The sequence below is a fragment of the Molothrus ater genome, chromosome 2, assembly GCF_012460135.2.
Source record: "Molothrus ater isolate BHLD 08-10-18 breed brown headed cowbird chromosome 2, BPBGC_Mater_1.1, whole genome shotgun sequence".
NCBI classification, from domain to species: domain Eukaryota; kingdom Metazoa; phylum Chordata; class Aves; order Passeriformes; family Icteridae; genus Molothrus; species Molothrus ater.
In genome coordinates, this window is record NC_050479.2 from 33940387 (window position 1) to 33964411 (window position 24025).

The 24025-nt window shown below is 41.3% G+C and overlaps 1 protein-coding gene across 6 annotated transcripts in view; it reads left to right on the top strand.

Annotated features, from left to right (window-relative positions):
- The window catches only part of JADE3 (jade family PHD finger 3), a 64638-nt gene extending 45731 nt beyond the window's left edge, over nucleotides 1-18907 (top strand). For all 6 annotated transcript variants that reach the window (XM_054518631.1, XM_054518630.1, XM_036382086.2 and 3 more), the window contains 7 exons: nucleotides 114-304; nucleotides 2489-2700; nucleotides 5224-5391; nucleotides 11151-11267; nucleotides 11731-12204; nucleotides 13819-13936; nucleotides 15441-18907. In XM_054518631.1, coding sequence (XP_054374606.1) covers nucleotides 114-304; nucleotides 2489-2700; nucleotides 5224-5391; nucleotides 11151-11267; nucleotides 11731-12204; nucleotides 13819-13936; nucleotides 15441-16333 — 2173 coding nt within the window. In that variant the 3' untranslated portion in view covers nucleotides 16334-18907. The remainder of the gene's footprint in view (nucleotides 1-113; nucleotides 305-2488; nucleotides 2701-5223; nucleotides 5392-11150; nucleotides 11268-11730; nucleotides 12205-13818; nucleotides 13937-15440) is intronic.
- Nucleotides 18908-24025: the final 5118 nt, after the last annotated feature.

Below are 24025 nucleotides of genomic sequence, written 5' to 3' on the forward strand. Positions count from 1 at the left end.
GGTTTAAAATCTGTGAAACCCCAGCTTTCTTTGCATTTACAGCAAATATTTTATGTCTTTCAAGGATGGGTCTTAAAAAGCTGTAAGTATTTTTTTTTTTTTTTCACTCACAGGGTTGTAGCAGAAAAGGTTAAAGAAGTACTGTATACACGACCCAGGAAATACATCCACTGTTCCAGCCAAGAACCCACAGAACCAGGTTACATCAACATTTTGGAACTAGCAGAGTCTATGTGTCGCTATGACTTGGATGACATGGACATCTTTTGGCTCCAGGAGCTAAATGAAGAGCTTACAGAAATGGGTAATTCCACAACATGTTCTCATTTTAAAAGCTGCACTTAATTTTTGCTGTTTAAGTTTTTTACTGTTGACTAGTCTTTCTGTGTAAGGTCTCTGAAAGATTGCTGAATGAGAATTGAATGGAAATGCTAAGAGAAATAGGAACTAAAAAAGTAATTACTTTCTTGATCTGTTAATGTTTTATCTTTTATCTCTTGTACCTAAAAATTTCTTGATGTCCAAAATCGGCAACTTCTGCAGACTGAGGCAGGAGAGAAAAAGCCTACACCAGGTGGAATTAATTCTAGGACTTCAAAAGTTAAAGACTTTATGTAGGGAAAGCAGATGTTTCCATTTCTTGAACTTGGAACATATCTTCAAATTCAGAGTTCTGAGGAACTTGCATGCTGGGTTCTCAACAGAGTAATTAAGTTTCACACATGTTAGCCCATTCAAAATCAGCTAAGTAAACTTTCTTTTGCCATGCAAGTTGTGGGTATAGAGGTCTATGAGCAGGAGTGAGCTATGGAAAATAATACTGGAATTATCATTGGAATAACTGAATTGTGGTGGAATAGCCTGTGTGGCTGGTATTCTTCCATGGGTGATTGTAGGTCCTTTAGGAAGGACGGGTTGGCATCTCCTGCATTTGCTGCTAATAAAATAAGAAGTACCTATAGAGAAGTGATAAACAATGGCAGCATTGTCTGTAACAGCAATGAAATAGTGGTGACTGAGATCCAGAGGGGAGTGAGGAGGGGGAGTAGTTTTTCTGGTCCTGGCTTCAGGACAGCATGTTTCTACTTAGGTAACTGGGTGGGATCTGGGGGGCAGCTCTGAAGGGTGGAATTACTTCCACCTCTGAAGGGTGGAAGAGAGCTAGCAGGACTTCAAGAACACTGTCCTCTAAGCACAAGAAAGTTCCAATTATGCATTCAAGAAAATAAGTAGATGTGTTGGGAGACTGCTTTGGTGAAGTCGGGAGCTCATGGCTGAGCTCCAGTGCCAAAGGATGCATATAAGTAGAAGCAAGGACAAAAACTTCTCAGGCATACAGGAATGCTGTGAGCAAAAGCTGTTAGCTTTTCAAGGGGGCAGATCTCCTCCCTCCATGGAGATTTTCAAGATATGACTACATGTATCTCTTAAGCAACAGCCTTTTTGGATTTCCTATTGACTCTGCTTGGAGCCCAGGCAGAGGCTGAAGCCCTCTGTAGGACCCTTCCTACCTGAATGATTTGGTAATTCATTTAATTCAGGCAATGAGAAAGTATTAGAGCATGGGAGAGAACACTTTAACTCTCCCTGTTTATTGTTTGTAACAAGGAATCACAGTATTTTAACTAAGTAGCCTTAGTTAAAATATTAGCCTCTGCAATTAATGTTATGTGAATATCCCAACATTTGAAGGCCTGAGTAAATCACAAGCTGTGAACATTATGATCATTTTTGAGCTAGGGTTTTGATGAGATGCAATTTGGAGATGTCTTGTAGCTGTGAAAGTCATGGGGTTTCTAATGCAGTGTATGTCCTGAAGCTGCAAGCTGAGGGCCAATCTCATAGCAAATACTTTTAAAGTGGTCCTGCTTATGCTAAGTTTGATTAGTGGTGAGTACATATAGCGTGTGTAGTGTTCACGTGAACAGATAGTATGGATTGCAACAGTATATTTATCTACTATTTTATTTTTTTTTTAAAAAACATCAGAAAAATAAAACCATTTTTCATAATCATCATACTTTGATCACATCATCACAATGGACTTAGAGGTACTGGGTGGTGCAATTTTCATTATAAGATATGAAGTATTCTTGATAAGTTTTGTTTCCTAGGGCATTAGTCTTCAAAAGAACACAGTGTGTGATTTTTGGATTTCATTAGTGTTTAGTAAAATTATGGAGGTGTAGGAAGGGTTGTGTGAGAGCAGCCAGCAGTTACAGCAACTGTTGTCTTTTATGCTGCAGTGTTTTCTTCCAGGTGCAGACTTGTGGTTTGTGTAAAATTTTTACTCAGGTAGTAGTTCTGCTTGTATTTATAAAACATGTTATAATCAGTCTGTGAGTGAAAAATCTTGTCTTTTTTATTTTATTTTTAGATGCTGTGTCTACTGCATTAGTTGCTAGAAGTTGTCTTTTTCCTCTTCCTGCGTCTCTGACTCAGAGGCATCTGACTGTCCTCTAATTGCCCTTCCCTTTCTGTGTTGTAGGCTGTGGGCTCCTGGATGAGAACACGATGGAGAAGACAATTGAAGTGCTGGAGCGGCACTGCCATGAGAACATGAATCACGCCATCGAGACCGAAGAGGGGCTGGGCATCGAGTACGATGAGGACGTCATCTGTGACGTGTGCCGGTCCCCGGACAGCGAGGATGGCAATGACATGGTGTTCTGTGACAAGTGTAACATTTGTGTCCACCAGGTTAGTGCCTGCAGAAATGGTGACACTCTCCTGTGGTTTGTTTACCCAGGCAAATGTGGAATTTGAATGAATGTTAAATGCTAAGTGGAGGACTGGGCGGTTTTCTACATATGAAGAATGGTGCAATACTGAGGTGAAATTTTGGACTATAACAATTACAGTAGATTAAGTGGCCTAGCAAAGTTAATAAGTGGACAGCTACAGTCTAGCAGGAATGCAAAGTGTGTTTTTGGGACATGCAAGTATTTCCTCTGCAACTGTAAATAATTGTTCTCCCTATTACTAAATCTGCTTTTGAAGATAAACAGGACAGGAAATACTGGCTTGCCTGTTTGTGAGAAATCTAAAGATCATTTGTTTCAGAGCTTTTTTTTTCTTTTACTGACTACTTATGTAGTCAGACATAGACTGTCCAAATTTAGCCATCTGGAACCATATGTAGGTACTTAATAGAGTGATCTTTTTCAGCAGCCATCACCTGCAAAAACCATGGTCTCAGTCTGAATGGTGCTCATGTTTATAGTGGTTCAGATGTAGTCAAGACTTTATACTGCCTGAGCGCAGTATAGTCAGGTAAAGGTATTCAGAAAAGGGGTATGAATCCTGTGGTTCTGTGCATCCTGTTCTGGAAGGGAGTTTTGCTACAAATTGAAAAGAGACCAAGAAAGTTCTTTTTTTCTTTTTAATGCATTTTTGTACTGACTGCAAGTAATATTTGGAAAATGTATCTGTCTGAAAAAAGATCTGTCACCTCCCTGCTCACAGTGGGCTGGCTTCCAGCCTGGCTGCTTTCCTGACCTGAGTCCCCGTGTGAAGCAGCCTGTGAGCCTGAGCTTGGCAGTAAGGTGGCAGTCACAGGAATATAGCTGGCAGCTGGGGGCTGCCTGTTCAGTCCTTGCTTGTGCCTGTTAAGGAGTAATGATGGATTTGCAGTCAAGGGTTCATGGTTGTCTCCTGACAGCTGAGCTTGAGTTGATGGTCTGCTGCCTTCTTACCCCTCACTCTTCCCTGTGCTGGATCTGCCTGAAACAAACTGGAGAGTGTGTCTGGGCTAGAGCGAATCCTAACTATAGCACAACTTGTTTCATTTTTAATCTGGATCAGCTTTGGTTCAACAAGTAGACTCAGGTCTGTTTGTCGTCACAAGTTTGGAGGTGGTGGGGAGGAGGAGTGTGAGAAAATTCTTCCTTCGTGGTACCCCGTTGTGCTGGCTCAAACATGTTGTGAAATTACTGTTTTAGTAGTCTAGGCATCCTTTGCTGATCAGTTAAAATTAGAAAATAGTTTCAGTCCATTTCCAACACCCTAGATATGATCTTAGATTTAATGCCACTTCTGCTCTAGTAACAGAAAGAATTCAGGTGGGAATATGCCACAGAGGAGGAAAAGAACACTTGTAAAATTTGGATTGCAGCTCCCCCTGTTGGGCTTTTACAGGAGTTGTAACATCAAAAAAAACCATTTAGGTTAGTCAGTCTTGCTGCATTTAATTCAAGGAGGTCCCCCTCCCTACAAGCTTGACATAAATGGGCAGTATTTTGTGATATTGTTTAATATTAAATACTGAAATCTTACAAGCAAAAGTCTGGGAAAGCAAGTATGGGAATTTTATACTAGATTTAGTCTGAAAGAATAGTTACAACTACTGATCCTGTTCTTTTGAGTCTTTTAATTTTATCATTACTAGAGATAGTCTTAGAAATTATGAGATTTCCTGTGATATCCACCCTTTTGATAAAACTTTTATTTGGAGTGGTTGAGTGAAATTAGACCTTGGTGGCAGCCAGTGATTTCAGATAGCTCAGCTTCATGGAGGTAGGGGGGTTGTGTATGTACATCAGGATCCACCATTGGCTCTACTAAGAACCACGAGGAATTTGAATTGGAAACTAAACTATTTATTTTCCCTTTTTATTTTAATTCTCAAACCTAGCAAAACGTAAGAAATTTTTAATTGTCCATGTGGTTAAGTGCAATACTTGGGAAATAAGTGTAAAAGCCAGCATCTTACACTTCCAGTGTATGCTGTAATTTTTGTTGCAATATTATATAAATATTTAAAGAAAAAAAGTTCACAGAACCACAAACATTGCAGGAAATGCAGTGCTCATATCCCTATCCCTAAATAGAATTAGGGTTAGAGTATGACATTTTTAGCAGTAGGAAATGGTGATTTTAGAAAGTATTAGATACAGAAGCTAATTTAAAGGAATATCCATGTTGTTTACTTCAGGAGTAAAGTGTTTAAAAGTAAGTAAGTGTTTAAAAGTCACTAAAGGTAAAGGTTTGTAACACCAGTGCTGTTGTGCAGTCCCAGTGGATATGTTTTATAAACAGATGTAAAAACTTGCTTTTGAGGCTGTTTCTCTCTTGGATTAGTTGACTCATTTTAAGGTAAAGAAATCACAGATTAAGTGAAGGCCAGTAGTGCCTTTACTTTTTGAAAGCTTTGCTCTCTGAATATGAATGCTTGTGTGTGAAATAATGTCAGCACAATGATTCCAATATCTGTTTTTCTCCAAGGCTTGCTATGGAATCTTAAAAGTACCTGAAGGGAGCTGGCTGTGTCGTACCTGTGTCCTGGGAATACATCCTCAGTGCCTCCTCTGTCCTAAAAGAGGAGGTGCCATGAAAGCTACCAGGACAGGGACCAAGTGGGCACATGTGAGCTGTGCTCTTTGGATTCCAGAGGTAAAACCCTAAGTTCTCTCCTGTCTTCCTCTTCCTGTTCCATCCTCTGCCTTCTTGCATTCTCATGATTTAAGGTCTTTGACATAATACTGGGCTTTATTTTGATAGGGCTGCTCAGTCTGTGAAGTCTGGGAGAGTCCAGATTGTGTTTTACTAATGAGTCACTTTGTTACCTCCATTTACTCAGCAATCACTTCTTGGTGTCATTATGGTATCTGTGCCCTGCTAGAAAGGTCCATTGATATAAGCTGTATCTTACAACTGCAGCTTCATTGTCTCATATTTTTTATGAATTTGTGTGCTTGGATACATGTGTAATTTGCATGAGTACCTCCACTTTTTTCAGAGTTATGTTTGTTTGTTTGCTTAAAGGTTGCCTGCACTGCATTATTTCTATAGGATGTATGCTGCAATCTGTACTTAAAGTTTCTTTGAATTAGAATTTTTCTGAATGGTGGGGAGATGAAAATTTTTATCTTCATGTTATATACACTTTATAAGTAAATGTTTTTTTGATAATCTGTGCATAACATATATGGAGAGTTTCATAATGAAGTTTTACACTTCCTCCTCCCTTTTGAATCAAGTTTAGCATCACAGTGTAGTTCTGTAAAACAGAAAGTTCACTTAGGTATAGATGGAGTTTGTGTTTAATTTTGCGCTTGGGATATTTTTGTTTTATTTCTGGTAAGATTCACAATTCCATTGTGGTGGGTGGTTTAATGTGAGACAGTAGCCAGATCTGTCAGCACCATAAAATCAAGGATACAGTATTTTCTGAATTTTCTGCTCCCAAGTGCAGACAGGTCTGATGTGTGCACAACTTTGAAGAAGATGTTAAGATTTTGGTTTGGTTTATTTTGACTTAGCAACCGGATATAATGTGTAATTCTTAGTTGTCTCAGGCACATATATCTGCTTCTTAAGGAGATTGTCTTTGCAGTTGCACTTTTCCTTTCAGGCCTACTTGTAGTTTCTATCATCACTTTTACCTTCAAGGAGAGAGGAGTTGAGAAAAAAACCAAGAATATTTATTTTTTTAAAAAATTACTTCTCCTCTTGTGCTTATGAAGTGTCTTGCCTGGAAGCTTTCCTGGCTCTGAGCTGACTGGTTTTTCTAAGAGGTCGATTCTGCGTGTGGTTGCCTTGCTTTTATCAGCAGGAAAGGAACAGTGAGGTATGGGAAGGTGGTGATGGCTGGGCAGGAAGCACACCCTGGCTTTTTGCCTGCCCAGGCTCTGCTCCTCTGGCTGAGGAAGAGAAGCTACTCCCAGGGTGGGAGAGCTTGAATCCAGCTGTTTCCACAGCCCATTCAGTGATTCTGGGTTTTGGACACCTCCTCTCCACATCAATGCCAAGTGTGTCAGGCATAGTGAAGAGGTGGCGTGTGCCTGCAGGCATGGGAAATGCCTCTTGGATCCATTCTCTTGGGCTTGTGTGTAGTCACTTGTAAAACAATTCAGTTACCAGAGAAGCCAGGAAAACCCTTTGTAAATCTCTACTAAAATGGCAGGTCAGTTCCTGTTTGGAGTGGCCTTGTGTGCTGCAGGGGGCAAGAAAGACAGAGTTTGGAGACCCAGGGATGGATGCTTCAGGGGAGAATGTGTATTCTCATGTATCTATTTTTTTTTTTCTCCCAAGGTACTAGCATGCTGGAACTCCCTAAAAGAAACATTAAAGTCACTGGTATTTCCTCTTGAGGCCTTAACAAAGTGAAGCAAGGCAGAAAGCAGGGAGGAAGGGGCTATAAAACATCTGTGTCTTGTGACAAGAGGTTCAGAGAGGCTTCATGAGTCACCAAGTGTAGTCTAGCATTGTTGAAGTCAGTTGTGCCAGGTATTCTCCTGCATTAATTCATTCAGCACTGTCTTAAAATCTTTTTTCTTCCCTGCCTTCCTTGGGAGCTAATGCTGTTTAAAGGCTTTCTTTTCGCTCCCTTGACTGATTGGGATGATTGAAGGTTTTTACTTTCCAAAGAGTACTCATTGGTTTATATCCTCTTTTTCTTCTGCCTTTACTTCGCTCTAGTGTAAATACATGGTCTATTTCATGTTTTTTTAAAAGGTGTTCTTCTAAATTGAAAAAAAAAAAAATCAAAAAAGGAAACATTGATACCAGAAAACCTGTATTGAGTGTTTTGAAAGTCAAGGTATTTCTCTGCCTTAGATAACCTATTATAGGTATGTTCTCTGCCAGTCAATGTGGTGTTAACTGAAGCAGAAAGTGCTAACACTCCCCTGGCTATAGAGCAAAGATAAAATTTACTGTCCTGAGCAGCTGTTGTGAGTGGCTGTGCTCAAGCCACTGGGCTGCCCTTCCCAAGCACTGATGCAGATCCTTGTGTACTGGTGCAGCTGCTGGTGGCACAGTTAGCAGGGAAGAATAGGACAGCAGGGTGATTGATCATGTGCATAACACGATAATAGGCTTCAACAACCCACTGTCTTCACTCTCTCCCACTCCTAGAACTTCTTCAGAGTATAGCAGTCAAGATGTAACCTGATGCAAAGTGAAGAAATGGAGAAAATGACTACATGTTATGGCAGATGGATCATTTCTGCCTTGGAATGGGAGTTCTTGGGGGATGAGAAGGTTGGCTTCTGCTCTCTGGATCCCTTGTGAGCAGCAAAGTTCAAACGGACTTTGCCTTGACTCCTCTCTGCAGAAACATGCAGGTGGCACAAGGCCAGTGTAAATAAATTGCACCTGACTCTGTAAGTGCCTCTTTGTGCTTTTACAAAGTGGGGTAATGTCACAGTCAGCATTACAAGGTGAATGAACAGTATTTCCAATATAAATGCTTCCTGACCTTATGAGTCTCCTCTGGGGAAAGAGCAGGGAGAATATTTAAGGGGACAGAAAGGGACAGGGAAAAGGTCTGTGTCAATTCCCAGCTCCTGCTGAAAAGCCCAGTGAAAAGCTGATATTACTCAGTCTCCAGAAAAAAGTCGTTGTAGATTCTGATTTCTTTTTGAAAAGAATATAGACAACCTGGCACATTGATGAAATCCCTTGATTCTTAAGGGAAGTCTTGTCTCTCAGTGTGGTGGTAACAATCAATCTTTTTACAATATTGTTTCAGAAATACCTGTGCAACTTGTTCTGAGCACGGTCAAGTCAGGTTCTTTCATTTTGGAAGCAAAAGAGTTTCTTTTGCTTCCAAGCAACTCCAAAACAGTTTCTTGAAAGTTTCTTTCATTTTGGAAGCAAAAGAGCTACATTTGATGATACTGAAGAGCACTGACCATGATTTTGTTGAGCTACTCAGGCATTCCAGGGACAGTCTTGTCACTATTCCACCAATTTATAGGAAGGCCACAAGAGGTTAAATTGTTAGCCACGTCTGTCTCATGAGTACATCATGTATTGCCTGACTTATCTTCTTTAAAACCTGAGCCTTCTGAAGCATCTTGGTGTCTTCGTAATGAAGACTTTGGGAAATGCCATGCACTCAGTATATTCCAGAAGATGTGGGCTTGCACTTGGCAGATCAGAGAGGGAAGTACTGTAACAAACATTATCTTATTTGAGTCCATTTATGTCATTAATTCATGAACTATTGGTCATCTTTTTTTTTCTAATGTGGAAATGATGAACTGAGTAATCTCTTGCAAAGCTGTTCTTTCCACCTAGTTAAATGATCCTTAAAGCAGTGCATGATAAGGAGAGAGCAGCAAAAATATTTTGAGCATAGCAACTGTGACTTAGCACTGCTATCTTTGGCTAAGTCTACCTCACTGAGGAGGTCTGCTGAAGGAAAGCTTTTCATCCATAGGGATTAAACAGGTTTTAAAATGAATATGTGCATCAAGTGATTGATGATGTACCTCCAAAGGGAAGCTAAAAAATTCAGCTTTGTCTACCAGCTCTTGTAAAGTTGCCAGTTTAATTATTACATGTTAAACTAATTCATCCAACCCAGATTTTCCTGGGTGTCTCTTACTGTAGATTTAATCTATGAAAATTACTATAATATAGTAATTTTCTAGAAAAAGAAAATAATTGTTGTTCAAATCTCACCCTTAACTGCTTTTTATAGCCATCAGCTTTCTTCTGACCTCACATTGCCACAGAGCATGACCTAGGAACCTCCTTTCTTTGAATTCTTAGGCTTGACCCCTTTGAGAAGAAGCCCATACTCCCACCACAGGAAATACAGGTCTGCTCTATTCAGATGAATTGCTTTTAGAAAGTGTGGTGTATCAGCACAGTATCAGCATTGTGGTTTTGGTTCAGCCAGGTAGCCCTCCAAGGCACACAACTGCTGAATTCAAAAAGTGTTGGAGAAGTGTCAAAATCTAAGCTTTTGGAGGCTGGTGTTTTTGGGACAGTTACCCACTGAAATATTCTGCCGTGTGCCATTCTCATACTGGCCCAGTTCTGCATGTTAGTCATTCAGAGCTGGCCAAGTTTTTGCTTCTGTGCTTGGATAAATCCTGTCAGGAGTGGCTTAGGGATGTCTACAGATATAGATGTATCTGTTTTGGTTTCCAGATCATAGAAGGAAAGTCTTCATTTCCCTGTATAGACAACAGGCAACTGAGAAACTTCTATCACAATGGATATGTGGAAGTTAATATCACAAAGAATAGGAAAAACGATTCTGTCTATATATAGGTGGCTTTTTTCTTTTCTTTTAGTAATATCTATCATCTGGTCTACCAGTGATAAATTGATCATCCAGACTCAGTCTGTGAAAACTAGCACAAGACAATATATCCTGCTTTGTAATAAGAGAAGTTTGTTGGGTTTTTTTCTCAAATTATATTTGATACAGTCCATAGTTAGGAAAGTGTGTTAGGATTATCTCTTGTGGTGAGAGTGCTCAGTGGAGAGGCAGAGCTGGGAAGCAAGGCTTTTCCTGGCTGCTGACTGATAGATCTGGTTCTGTCCCAAATATTGAGTTGACAGAAGTAGATACCGTAGCAGATCTAGGGATTTTACAGAAGGAACTTCTCAGGAAAGTGGTCCTGTTTTGTTCTGAGGGGCTTGTATTATGACATTTTTTAAAGTTAGACCTGTAAAAGCAACACAGAGGGGAAAAAAAACCCCAAAAACAAAACCACAAGGGAATGGAAATAAACTTAGAGTGACACTTGTAGCAGTCTCTCAACTGCTAGTGGTTTAAGAATGGTATTCCCCAATTTAGTGTTCCCACTGAAGCACTTCAAACCATGCACCACTCCCCCCTTCCTTGCACCAGGCTGGAGAGGGGATTTGGAGGCACAAATGGTAAGGATCATGGGTCAAGAAAAGAAGAATTTACTGGAAGCAGCAAATGCAATAAAAAAAACAAAGAAAAATGGACTGTAAGAGCTACAATATCAGTAACAGAGCCAGCACTACCCAACCACTGGCTTCACACCACACTTACCTGACCAGAAGAGAGCCCTTCCCCCCACTCTCAGAAAATGATGTGAGAATAACCTCTGGGTCCTGGCCATGCTCCCTCTTGGCTACTGCAAAAATTAACCCTGTCCTGGCTCAAATCAGGATGTTGGTTCATTTGAGGTGCTGTAGGTGCCTCACATGTTTTGAATAATTGCAACTTTGAGTCATCAGGTTAAACTGATAGTATTCCACACTATTGTCTGCATGTGGAATCTTTTGGGGTCCATTTCTGAGAAGTATGAGTACATGGAGATCTTGCTGCAAGAGAAATGAATGGATGGCTTTCTTCTTCTGATATATATGGAGAGCTTGGTTTTTTTTTTTTCCCTTTGATAACTGTATTCTGCACTGCTTTTTTTTCTTTATAGGTTAGTATTGCTTGCCCAGAAAGGATGGAGCCAATCACAAAGGTGTCTCACATTCCACCAAGTCGATGGGCTCTAGTGTGTAGTTTATGCAAACTGAAAACTGGTGCTTGCATTCAGGTATGTCCTTGTCCCATAGTGACTCTGCAGGGGTGAATTTGTCAGAAGGGCAATTTTGGTTTTGCATTTTCTTCTTCCTGTGTTCAGAGATGCTTTACAAGGGAGATGACTGTTGGATAGATGTCTGCTTCATAGCCATTTGTTATCAAATTAGTTGACTAGACAGAAGAATTAGTCTGGGTTGCCATCTTTTGAATAAGGCTGAGGTCTTTAAGAGCCACTGTTATGTGTATCAAAGATGAACAGAAAACTTCCACTGAACACTCTGCAAACAAGAAAATACTATATTGGGTAATACCAATTTCAAAGGGATCAATATTTTTAAGGAAGTGTAGGAAATTGGTTTTGGTAGGGATGGCTTTTCATGTAGTTGAGGTAGTTATGTCCTTTTTTTCTAGTTTGGTGCTACTGTTAGTAATTGAGTAATTAGTAACTGAGGCTTTTTGTTTGATTTTGTCTGCAGTGCTCTGTGAAAAGCTGCATCACTGCCTTTCATGTCACCTGTGCCTTTGAGCATAGCTTAGAGATGAAGACTATCCTGGATGATGGGGATGAAGTCAAGTTCAAGTCGTACTGTCTAAAGCACAGCAAGAACAAACAGAATTCGCTGCCTGATGTTGAGGAGCACCCCAAGAGTGTGCCAGAGCAGAAGCAAACAGAGAGTGAGAAAACGAGCCTGCGAGCCCAAAAACTCCGAGAGCTGGAAGAAGAGTTTTACTCACTAGTAAAAGTGGAGGATGTTGCAGCAGAGCTGGGCCTTCCTAAATTTGCTGTAGACTTTATCTACAATTACTGGAAATTAAAGCGAAAAAGTAACTTTAACAAACCATTGTTTCCTCCCAAGGAGGATGAAGAAAATGGCTTGGTGCAGCCAAAAGAAGATAGCATTCATACTCGCATGAGGATGTTCATGCACTTAAGGCAGGACCTAGAGAGGGTAAGAATTAACTTGTAAAGTTTTGAAAAACTATTTGCAGGTGAGCAAGGTCTTTCTTTGTGGATGAAAGTGAGAATGGGGAATGCAAAGTGAGATGATTTTGAAAATAAAAATTTAAAAAATAATAAAAGTAAGGCCTTGAACTCCAATCTTTTGATATGCTGCACTGCCTGCTGCAGAGACTTTCAGGAGCTGCCTCTCTCAGTCCAGTGAAAGATCCAAGGTGAAAGCAGGGCTTCCTGACTTGCTTAAAGGTTATTCCTTTATGTGTTTTAAGATGCATATTTCTATGCACAATGGACATATTTGGTAATTGATTCTGTGACTTCAGCTTCAGTTGAGTAAATGTTTAAAAAAATGAAGAAATTTATTTGACCCGCTGTAGTAGTATTTAGTGATACAGATGAAATGAGAAAAGAAGTTACTTTTATTAAACAAAAAATAAGAGTAAGGCTTGTTACCACTTGGAGGCTGCCTGTTAGTGTTGTATAAAAGGGGAAACAATACTGGGGAGAGACCAACATGAAGATACAGGAAGATTGTTGGAGCCAAGATTTGTACTTATCATTGTAACTGTTGTCTTTAATCTATCATAATCAATCTCAGATCTTTTCCAGGACTGCTTTAGATATAGAAGCGTACTTTAAGAAAAAATATAAAACCCATAACATGCCTCAGATGGCGGGTTGGTATTTGGGGGTGGTTTTTTTTATTTTCAAGAGACCGTGTCAAGCTTTTTGTTTGATAAATGTTTGGTTTGCACCAAATATTGTTGAAATTTATGTGCTTTTTCTGAGTGGAGGGAATTCATAATTTGAAATGCCTGTTTCCAAGTTTCTGAACTTCTTGTGCCACAAGATTTTCTATTCTATTGTATCTGGGGATATATATAAATTTGGCAATCTTGGAATTTTGTTTCTAGGTAAAGAGATTCCAGTTCTGAACTGATGGAACTGAGTGCTAGGGAAAGTTTATTTGGCAGATACCTTTCAACCAGCCCCTATGCTGTTTCTGTGTTTTGCACTTTTAGGTGTTTATCAAGAACTTCCAGTGTCTCTTCTTACTCTTTCGCCTTAGGTGGAAATGTTGCTATTAACTCAAACAAATAAAATTATGTGGAACTGAATCAGAATGGTTTGGGTTGGAAGGGACCTTAAGACCTTCTAGTTCCAACACTCCTGCCATGGACAGGGACACCTTTCATGAGACCTTGTTACTAAAAGCCCCATCCACACTTCAGGGATGGGGCCTCCACAACTTCTCTGGGCAACCTGTTGCAGTGTCTCACTGTAAACAATGTCTTCCTTACACCCAGTGTAAACTTACCCTCCTTCAGTTCAAAAACATTACCTCTTTTTCTGTCTCTAGAGGCTCTGGTCTCTCTTTCTTATAATCCCTTTTCATATAAGGAAAAACTGCAGTGAGGTCTCTCCAGAGCCTTCTCTTTTCCAGGCTGAATATTTTTTTAATAGTTAGGTACATTCAGTAATATTCACAATAATTCACAAGAACTTTACCAAGGGATTTTGCAAGTAACGTTGTTGATACAATTTGTAAACTATGTCTGGATTTATTTTCTTACTGCCTTTTAAGTCTCCTGTTATTCCTCCATAGGTAAGAAATCTCTGCTACATGGTAAGCAGGAGAGAGAAACTGAAGTTGTCCCACAGTAAAGTACATGAACAGGTCTTCAACTTGCAAGTCCAACTCATTAATCAGGAAATTGCTGCAGGTAATCATATAAATGTAGAATACTTATAAATCCTGCCTGTATTTAAACTAAAGCAGTGTATTCTCTTTATGTTCCTGGTTAGTGCTTTCAACATGTAAAAATGCCTTTAAGAATTTTCTTCAAGTACATAGTCAATCAAAGTAGCAACACAGAGAACTCTATAATCACTTAAAATATTTACTTGAATATTTCTTTATTTTATAGCTGTTTCTGGTATATGCCTATTGCTTACCACTGTGGCATCCAGATAGCAGAAATGAGCTGCTGGTGATCTCTAGGTTTTTGCACTGGTGGGCTGCTGGTGTGTGGCACTGGTTCTCCACAGCAAGCTCCACCCTGCTGGTTGGTTCACCCAGCTGAGAAGGCTTTTTTGCTGGCTGTCACCAGTTGATTCCTTCAGGCAAGAGAAAGAGTGACTGATGGGAATTGCTGCTGTTCTCGTGTGCCTTGTGCACGTCATGAGCAGTGCAGATTTCTTAGCTTGCCATCTGCATTTGTTCTCCTTCCTCCCAAAAGAGTTTAAGTACTCTGGGTATTAATAGGGACTAGTAACTCTTTGGGAATGCTGAGGTGCCAAACCCCACTCTGCCCTTAGCATTTACAGCAAGTTTTTAAAATAAGGAACACAGCATTTGGAAAGAGGAAGAGCATATGCATACCAGTGTAGTTACTGGGATTTTTTTAATAGGAAAGGCAGCTAATTTTTTGTGTGAAATTAAGATCTCTCTGGTCTTTCAAGATACATACTTCACCAGTTTAGGGTGAAATCTTCCTGCATTTTTCTCTACCCTTGAAACATGGGTAGGTTTCATTAGTACTGATAAGGGTTGTTTTTTTTTAACTGTTTTAGATCAGACTAGTACTTCATGGAAGCAGTGGCACTCTGAAGCTCCTTGCTTTTGTGTAAATGCATTTTATTAAAAATGTCTACTAAGTTTATTTAATATCTTTACAAATACAAGTGTTTTTTAAATACTTATTATAATAGCTTGATACATGCAGTGGGTGCTGTATGCATGTATTACCACAAACAACTCGTATATTGAGGTAAAAAGACTTTTAAAGCTTAGAGAATTTTGTAATACGAAGCAGAGAGTTGAACTAAGTCCAAATTGAAACTCAGTTTGAAGCATTGTTTTTTCTTCATCCAAAACTGAATATGAACCTTTTTTACAGCTTTGTTGGAACAACTTCAGTCATATCTCAGAACTGGTTCAATTCACTGGCTTAGAGCCCTGTAAAAAGGGCACATTGTTGTTTTTAATGGAAATATTTAAATGCTTACCTAAATTCCAAAGTGGTGGATAATTTGAAACAGTTTGGTTATCCCAACTTCTCCTTAGTGTCCTAAAATAATTTCACACTAATTATTTGCAAATGCTTCTTACTGTTGCATGACCGTATAATGGACTATAAAACTTGTTACGATGGCAAAAGAAGTTACACTTTTTTAAAAAGCCTTTTTTCTTTTTCTTCTGCTTCCTCACCTCTTTCTCTCCTGTAGGCCATACCCTGACAAGTGCACTAGAGAACACACTGTTCTACCCACCTCCCAGGATCACCCTGAAGTTAAAAATGCCCAAATCAGCATTGGGAGACTGCAGAAATAACTCGCTGAAGCCTGGCAACAGACCGCTTTCTCCTGACAACAACAGCACTGTTTACAGCAAACGGAGTGTGCCAATGTCAAAGGAATCGTTTGAAATTAAAGCAAAATCTTATGCCAGGTATCAGCACGACAGCAGAAGTAATGGGCTGCTGGCAGGGATCGGCAAGCCTCGGAGCGAGGCAAAGGATTCTGGCCCCACGCAGCTGATGGAGTTTCACCGGGGCCAGCCTTCCGGGAAGCCTTTAGCACTCCAGGCTGCTCTGCATGGACAGTCTTCCATCGGGAACGGGCGGCTGCAGCAGGAGAACTCAAGGCTGGTGTCCAAATCCAATGGTCTGATGGGCAGGGCTGGAGATGTGAGCCAGAGAGACAGCTCCAGCCAGACGTCCTACGAACAAGAGTCCGTGCTCACAGCTCACTTGGCCAGCCAGAGTGGATTCCGCAAATCCACCATAGAACATTTCAGCCGGTCCTTTAAAGAGGCTACCAACAGTCTGGTGAGGACCACGGAAGATCTCCGGTGCTGTGAAAAGCCAACGAGAAGATTTGCAACTAAAGATCGCTTGTGGAGCAAGCAGGCACTTGAAGGTGCTCCATACCAGGACAACGATGGGTACTGTCCTGACTTAGAGCTGAGTGACTCTGAAGCAGAAAGTGATGAAAACAAAGAACAAGTGAGGTTAAGACGAAGTAGCTCAGAGAGAGAAAGCCCAAGTAAGGACTTTGGAAGAGACTGTCACAATAGAAACAAAAAGAATATGATATCTCACAGTTCGGTACAAAGGTGATTAGAAGCCCCCACGGGGTAATTCTGCCTTTATGTATTCCGGTGTACCAGTGCAAAGCTCAGCATCAGAAGGTTCCAGAAAATAGTCTAGGACCTATTTAGGAAGAGCTGCAGTAGGGGATGGGGGAGGGAGAGAAATCAGAGTAGTTTTGTTCAACTGTGAATTGGTTTGCAGTCTTTGCAGGGTTAGCTCAGTTATCCACAAAGTTGTGGAAATTGTGTCTTTTGTCAGAGGGTGACATCTGGGAGAGCACAAAGCAGTTAATTGTGCAAAAATTCAGGAAACTGCTTCCCCCTTGCCAGCTTAAGTGCAAGGCACGGTGTTCATGTGGAGGCAGTCTGGTGGTGGTGGACAGGTTTAGAAGTCCTTGCATTGCTCTAAGGTGTTGCAAGAGACTGCAAACGGAGACACTGAAACTGTGTTGTTATGGCACCTGCAGTGTGGCTTTGATCCAGCAATGCGCTTGCGGATGTGTTAGGAAGTTAAGCACATGGAAAGTCCTGCTGGTTTCCCCCCGCGAACGTTTGTGCTCAGCTATCCGAGCACATGCCGCTGTGCTCTGCTGGATCAGGCCCAAAGTGACTACTAAGTGCTGATCCCCTTCTGCAGGAGGCTTTGAACTGCAGTGCCGTTTGCAGGCTCCCTGCAGAGGGCGGAAGCAGGCGTCGCTGGCGCTGCCAAACTCGCTGACCTCTAGACATGCCCCCCATTCCCTGCTTTTGCTGAAGGTTGTGTTTCTCTTCACAATAATTCGCTTATTTTGTAAATATACAACTTCTAGTACTTCAGTTTTTTTAATCTCTGTACATAGATGCTTGTTGTGGGATGCACTTGTAAATATTTTACCCAGCTAACAAGTACAGATGGCTAATTTTGTGGATAGTGTTTACAAAAGTAGATGTACTACTTCAAAGAAAAATGCTATTTGACACTTACATTTAGGCAATCACCGGTGATGCCAGGTTCCTCTTGAAATTGAAATTTCATATCCAGAGGTGTTTTTACCTGGTATTTTTAAAGTCAGCTGAATTAGAAATAATTTTTAGCTGAATTTTTTTTTTCAGGTGCAGATTTTCAACCCTAGTTGCCTGAACACAGGCATAGGAGTCTTCTGGCATCTAGGTCTGTAAAATTTTAGCCAGTCATCATTTAGAGTATGATGGTTTAATTAAAGATGGTTTATTTTAATTCCTGAAAATCTACTATTTTATTACGCTGCTTTTCAACCTCTGGATCAGTTGCTGTTTCCCAGTCTAACACATTTTTTGTATGTCCTTTAAAATCAGCAGTTGTTAAATAGTGATTACATTTCAGCCAGTACTGACTGAGGAGTCGAGAAGGGAAGGGAATTAATCCCTTTCTGTTTGTTTCAAAGACAGGGGATTTCTGTTTGAATACAAACTAACTTGTTTTACAGATGGTGTTGTGTTGATCAACAAAGCTACTGCACTATTTTTGTCTGAAATGCTGTACATTTCATAAACACCAACATCCTCTGTCCCCACATCACTGGCTGAAACGACCCACAGGTTGTGTAGGGCACGTTGTACAGCTCTGTTGAGGGCTCAGTTTTGTCTACAGACAAAAAGATGTTCCCCCCCATAGCGTGAAGATGACTATGCAGAATCTGAACAGCAGCTTAGTTTCGCTTCATAGTTTTAATTTATTGCTTTTAGGTTGGGAAATGGCAATGACATTTTCAGATTTGTTTTAAACTTTGAAATCTCCCTAGTTGCAATAGGACTAGCAGGTCAGGGGCTGGAGGACTCTTCAGAAGTGAAATCATTTTTAAAAAAGTATACTTGGCCAATCTGCTCTGTTTGCTTCATGCATCTTAATTTTTTTTAATTTTTTTTTTTTTTTTACTTCTTGATTTTATGTATATTTGTGTAATTGATCTTTCTAGAGCTGTATCTTCAAAATTATTTCTTTTGGTGTAAATATGCAGTAGCAATTTAGGTTTCCATATATTTTATTTTTATGGGAAATGCTTTGTGTTCTAAGCCATGGGTCATTCAGAATAAGTAAACAAATGTCTGTTCATTTGTATTCTGGTTCTGATTCTCTTAGTTCTCCTTCAATATTTATTAGTAATCCTCTCTCACTGGCCATGAAATTTTATGAAGCTTTTATTGGGAACACTTATCTGGGAGGTCAGCAAAGTGTTCATGTTATTTTGTGGCTGGAAGCATATGACAGAAGAGAGGGAAAATGGTGCTTCAGCAAAACTCAGCGTTTCTGCTCTTCTGGGGTTATCAATTCAGTTGTTTCCAGTCTGGGCAATGGTTTTGCTAATTTTACATGATTTTAATAGACATATGAAGGAGCCCTTGGTGATGTAGTTCTCAAGTATTGTCCCCAAAGTGCATTTGCTAGTTTTTATTGTGCGTTCGGTGGCTAACTGTTTGAAGTATTACCTCTTAACCTTATTTGTCAATTTTTTGTTGTGTTTTTGCATTTTGTTTTATATATATAAATATATATATATTCAATTTTCCAAGATGGACTCGGTCTTTTTCAGATGTCCCCTTTTTACAAGTACTTTTTCATTAAATTATGAAACTGCTAACAATATTTTCATTTGTTGTGATTTATTCAGGGCTTTACCCTCTGTGTCTGGCAGGTTGTAAAACTCATCAGTTCTGTGTCCATCAGGAGTAAATTATTTCTGCCGATTTGGCAACACTTTAACAAGTTAAGTATCCAGGAAAACCCTTCCCCTTCAGCCTCCCAAAAAAGAGTCGCTGAGCACTAATTTGCTGTGTATAGGAAATAGTGCAAAGCTGGCTTTTGTTTCTGCCTAGCTGAGCAAATGTAACAGACCATTTGCTGCCCTGGCCTCCCTTTTCAATGTATTTGCTTATGCTGTAATATGGCTGGTTTTCCCTGGTCGGACAAAGTGAGTTACAGAGGAAGGGCCGTAGCCAGGCCTTCTGTCTGATCCCTGTTCTTGTACCCACAGACGTGTGCAGCTGAGCTCCCACCAGCCTGCGTGCAAAGGACAGAGCGGGGCCAGCACTGCGTTCCTGGGCTCATGTCGGCTTCACGTGGGTTTTACCTTCTGCTGTAGTTCCCCCTGCTCCCACAGGCCGGTGCTGTGAGGTACCTCGCGGGCACGGAGGAGCTGCTCCCTGGGCTAGAGCAGGGGAAGAAGGAAGAAGAAGAGAAGGTGGAGGGAGAGGTGCTGGGCTAGCTGCACAGCTGATCCCATAGCATCCCTCCTGCTCTGACTGGCTCTGCAGCTGGCAGCCTTTGAGAAGGATGGGATTTGCAGTGTGGGTGTTGCAGGCAGCTGTGACCCTCCTGCCTGCAATGGCTCCAGCAGCAGCAGTGAGTCAAAGCTGAGCAGCCAACAACATGCTTGTGGGCTGGCTTAAGGACTGGAGTGACTGAGCAGGTGGCCCCAGGCAGGCTGGAGCTGTAGCTAAAGAAAGCTTGGGTGAAATGGAGCCCAAATCCCTCAGCTGAAAAGCAAGCAGGAGGTAAAAAAGGGGGAAAAGGCAGTAAAGGTGCAGACAGAAGGGAAGAAAAGCCAGCACTAGGAAGAAGCAGTAAGTGTTGGACTGTTTGTTGTTATTCAGGAGCATTTCTTCTTCCCTAAAGGCATCTTGCAACAGATACCAGCAATAGACTTCCTTGTGACTTTCTGATTGGTGGCTTCTAATTCCCTCTCCACGTACAGTCTGCTTGTGGCTGGGATGTGGGAAAGACAGGGCCAAGGAAGGAGATTGGTGTCCCCATTAATTTAGAAACAGCTACTATTTGTAGAGTCTTATCAAATAATTAAGTGTGCTTACTTGTTGATGGTAACATGGTCCAAAGGCTAAAGGGGCTGCACAGTGGTTCTGAGCACCATCATCTCTGCATTTATGTTTCTGCCCTAAAAGAAATGTTTCTCAGTTATAACTTGTGTATATTACTTGTGGAATGTTTTCTTTGCACCATGAATCCCAAACGATTGAAGTAGAAATTGACAAATGTTTGGCTATTAAATGTAAGCCTGAAACAGTCCCTTGATTTTGATGTGGTTGCTCTGATGACCTGGCCTGGATGTGCAGGCTGTACTGCAGACTCATGGTGTGGATGTGATACCTGGGAGGGAACCAAAGCCTGCCTCTGCGAGCTGCCAAGATAATCCAGTGAAACCACTCATTCTCATCTTGGGAATTTGGATGATCCCAGAAATTGTGAAGGTTTAGCACTGCAGAGAATTGACACATCTATTAAGAGAATAAGCTTTTGATGTGAATTAAGGAACAAAAGCTGCTTGCACAACCTGGGAGCTTGGCATGCAAGGGAAAAATACCAGGGAAGGGCAGAGATGGAAAACAGTGGAGTGCTTCAATGTGGCTTCCTTAGGAAGAAGTGAAGACACACAGACTTCTGGGCTCTGGTTTCATGAGGGATGCCTTGCTATTGCTGCTTCTGAACCTTCCTTTTACACCAGCTTCATGGCTGAACACTTTTCCACTCCTGAGGTGAAACTCTGTGGTATTTACCTCTTGTAGAGATGATCCTGGGATAACTGCTGTCAGGCTCTGCTCCTAACCAAGTGAGTGCATCTAGTGGGATGTGGCAGGTGGATTAAAATGACTGCAAGCACAGACTTCTGAAAGAAAATGTTATGTAGCAGTTGGGTAAGTTGTTTGAAAATAGTGGATGTGCATGACTGTTTCTGTTCTGCAAGTTCACCCCTCTGCAGAGAGCTTGGATAAATTTCTGTGACCACGTGGTTGTAGGAGAAGCAGCCTCTCATATATTCTCATTAATTTCCCTGCCTCTGTGTATGCAGCTTCCAGATAAACTTTCTTTTTCCAGTAGACTTCTTCTGTCTGGGGCAGTCTCCTCAATCCACCTTGCCCTGACCTTTCTCTGGGATTCTTCTTTTGTTTTAGGTTGGGGAGACCCTCCCTGCCTTCCATTGCTTTCTCATCAGACTTGGGGCTGGGTATCTGCCTCACCTTGGCTGCTTTATCTGATATACATTGTTTTAAATCTCTGGGTAGGTTCCATGATGACACCTGCATGGTTTCTTTTGGCTTAAACATCCTGAAGACATTTTTTCCGGTTTCTGTTGTTTTTCCTCAGGTGCTGCCCCACCCACCCTATCCCAAGGAAAGAACACTGGGGAGCAGGACAAAAGTTGTATTTTGACAGTTCCATAACAGTTCCAGAGTTGTTCTGCTCATAAAATTGGTGGGCCAGTGTCCTGAGGAAGGATTTGAAACTTAGCTCAACAGCAACATAAAAGAAGGTGCCATCAAGAAATCTCCTGGTCGTCTGAGAGCTCTTGAGCCTTGTGACAGACTTCAAGAGTAGTACCTATAGAAAGAAAAAGTGTTATATGCCACTTGAGAAAATGGCTCTGGTTATACCTTGGGGAATGCAGGCTCTGGTGAGGGAATGAGTCATCTGAGGGGGAAAAACACCTCTGAACTAGCCCACCCACTTCACCTGAAACCAGTGTCTGGCTGCATTCCTTTATAGTTCCTTATCTCAGAAGGGTGGTGCTGGGTAGTTTGGGAACCCCTGTCACTGGCATTTTAGGCTCCGTTTGCATCTGGTTGAATGGAACCTGACCAAAGTGCTTTCCCTCCTTAAAACTGGCTCAGCTATTGTTCTCTTGTTTCCTCTAAAATGCAGTAAGGGCATTGTTTCATCTTTTTCCTGATTAATCATTATACAACAAGCCACACATTTCTCCTGGTTAAAGGAAGGACAGAGGCTGAAAAGCTGGATGAGCCAGGTGATGCAGATATTAAGAAGCAAGTTGTAGTTTACACTCGTTACAAATGGCTGGTACATAAACCAGGCTCCTCAAACTGTCTGGCTGAACATCTTAAATTAAAGCACTGTGAAGTCACCCTAAATCTGCAGTTAATTTGAAATTTAATTTTGATTTGGCCAGAAGAAGGATTTGCATGCCTGTAAGCTGCAAACACTGAAAGCACTGTTGCTAGATCAGTTATTTGAATGAAAGATGCTGCCTTTCCCTCAAGTCCTGGCTCTGTTGCATGACCTCTGTTGTGACTATAATTTTGCAGCTGCTGTAGCACATATCAATGCTCTTTTTTTTTATCCTGAAGCAAGCAAAATGCAAATCCAGGTCACATGGGGTACAAAGACCAGAAAAGTAAGGCATTAATGAAAAATGTCTTGGCTGTGCTCCACTGAAGAGTGCTTTCTGAAGCACCCTGTTGCCCAACTGCTCCCAGTACAGAGCAGAGGAGCACAGGCTGGGAGCTCCAGATTTGTGAGGCAGCTTCAGGCAGCAGAAACCTGCACTGGTTGGTGCTCCCATGACAAAGAAGTTGGAGGTCTGAGAGTGTGAGGGTTTTCATGAAGCACTGGGGAGATTGGCTGCAGTGGGAAGGGTCACACATTTGCTTAAGCATTGTAATCTTAAGTGAGAGATGCTTTTTCATGAGCATGTGGCCTGTACAGAAGGAATTGTGCTGAAAGAAGTCTGTGTAATAAACTGTAATAAGTAAAGGGTACGACTGTCATTTTTGTGAAAACTGGTTTTTAAAGGCTAAATACTTCAATATGACTTCATGGTGATTTGGTGCAATCCTTTGTAGAAAAGATTCCCTGTCTGAGCTTCTTAATCCATTCTGCATTAACTTGTGTGACAGTGGTGTTAGACACATAAATTAGTCAATGGGCACAAATCTGCTGGTGCCACCTTCTCCCAAGCAGACGTTTGCAAACAGGAAAATGGAGTACTTTGGCAAATGTTTTATTATGTTTAAATACGCAACTGTGATCATCCAGACTAGTAAACAATTGAAACTTCTCAGCAGTTTGATCTCTCCTGGAGTTACTTGTTGCTTGCTAACAAATAAAACTTGATCTGGATACACAAGCCAATTCCAAGAATTATACTTGGCTGCAAACAAGTGCATGGCAGTGCCAACTCTTCCTTTCCAGTGAACTGATGGCAGTGACTGATTTCATGTTTCTACCTCTGCTCTTGCTCAGGTTTTTTTGCTTGTCCCTCCATCTGTGCACCCCCAAATGCAGTACTATCTGCTAGTGCAGAATTCCCACATGCCCACTCTGGTTGCCCTAATGGATTTAACAGGCTTGCACTGAGGTAGTGGCTCTTTGGGCTCTACAGCCCTTGGCACAATCCCTGGTCTCGGTTGTACCTTGCCCATCTGCTGAGGTGGCCTGAGAGAGGCAGCTTTTGGGATACAGACAGCTGATACACAGCATTTGCACTTCATACCAGCCATGGATCCAGCCTAGAGCTCTCCCAGCTTCAAGCAGGAAGGAGGACTCACAGTAGTAAGGAAGGAAAAAAGACAAGGATTGCTCTAAAAATGAAGAAATGGCAGGATCAGGCTCATAAAAAAAGACAAGAACAACTGCAACTTTCCAGGAATGAGCAGAAGTAAAACCCAGTCTCTATAGCGCCTGAAATAGTCCAGCACCTCTTCTTGCCTGCAGTCATTGAGAGTGGGGGATTTTTCCATCTCTGTGGTGCTCTGGGCTGTTCTCCAGAGCTGCTGAGTGTTTCCTGACCGGCAAGAAGGGTAATGGCTTCTGGCAGCCTGAGGGAACCTGCAGGCTGGGGGAGAGCTGTGACTTCACCCTACAAGGCCTCCCACATCACAGATCTCCTCTTTGTGTTCTTCATGGTTGTAGAGAAGTAAGAATTCCACTTCCCTGCTCCCTCCCACCATGTGG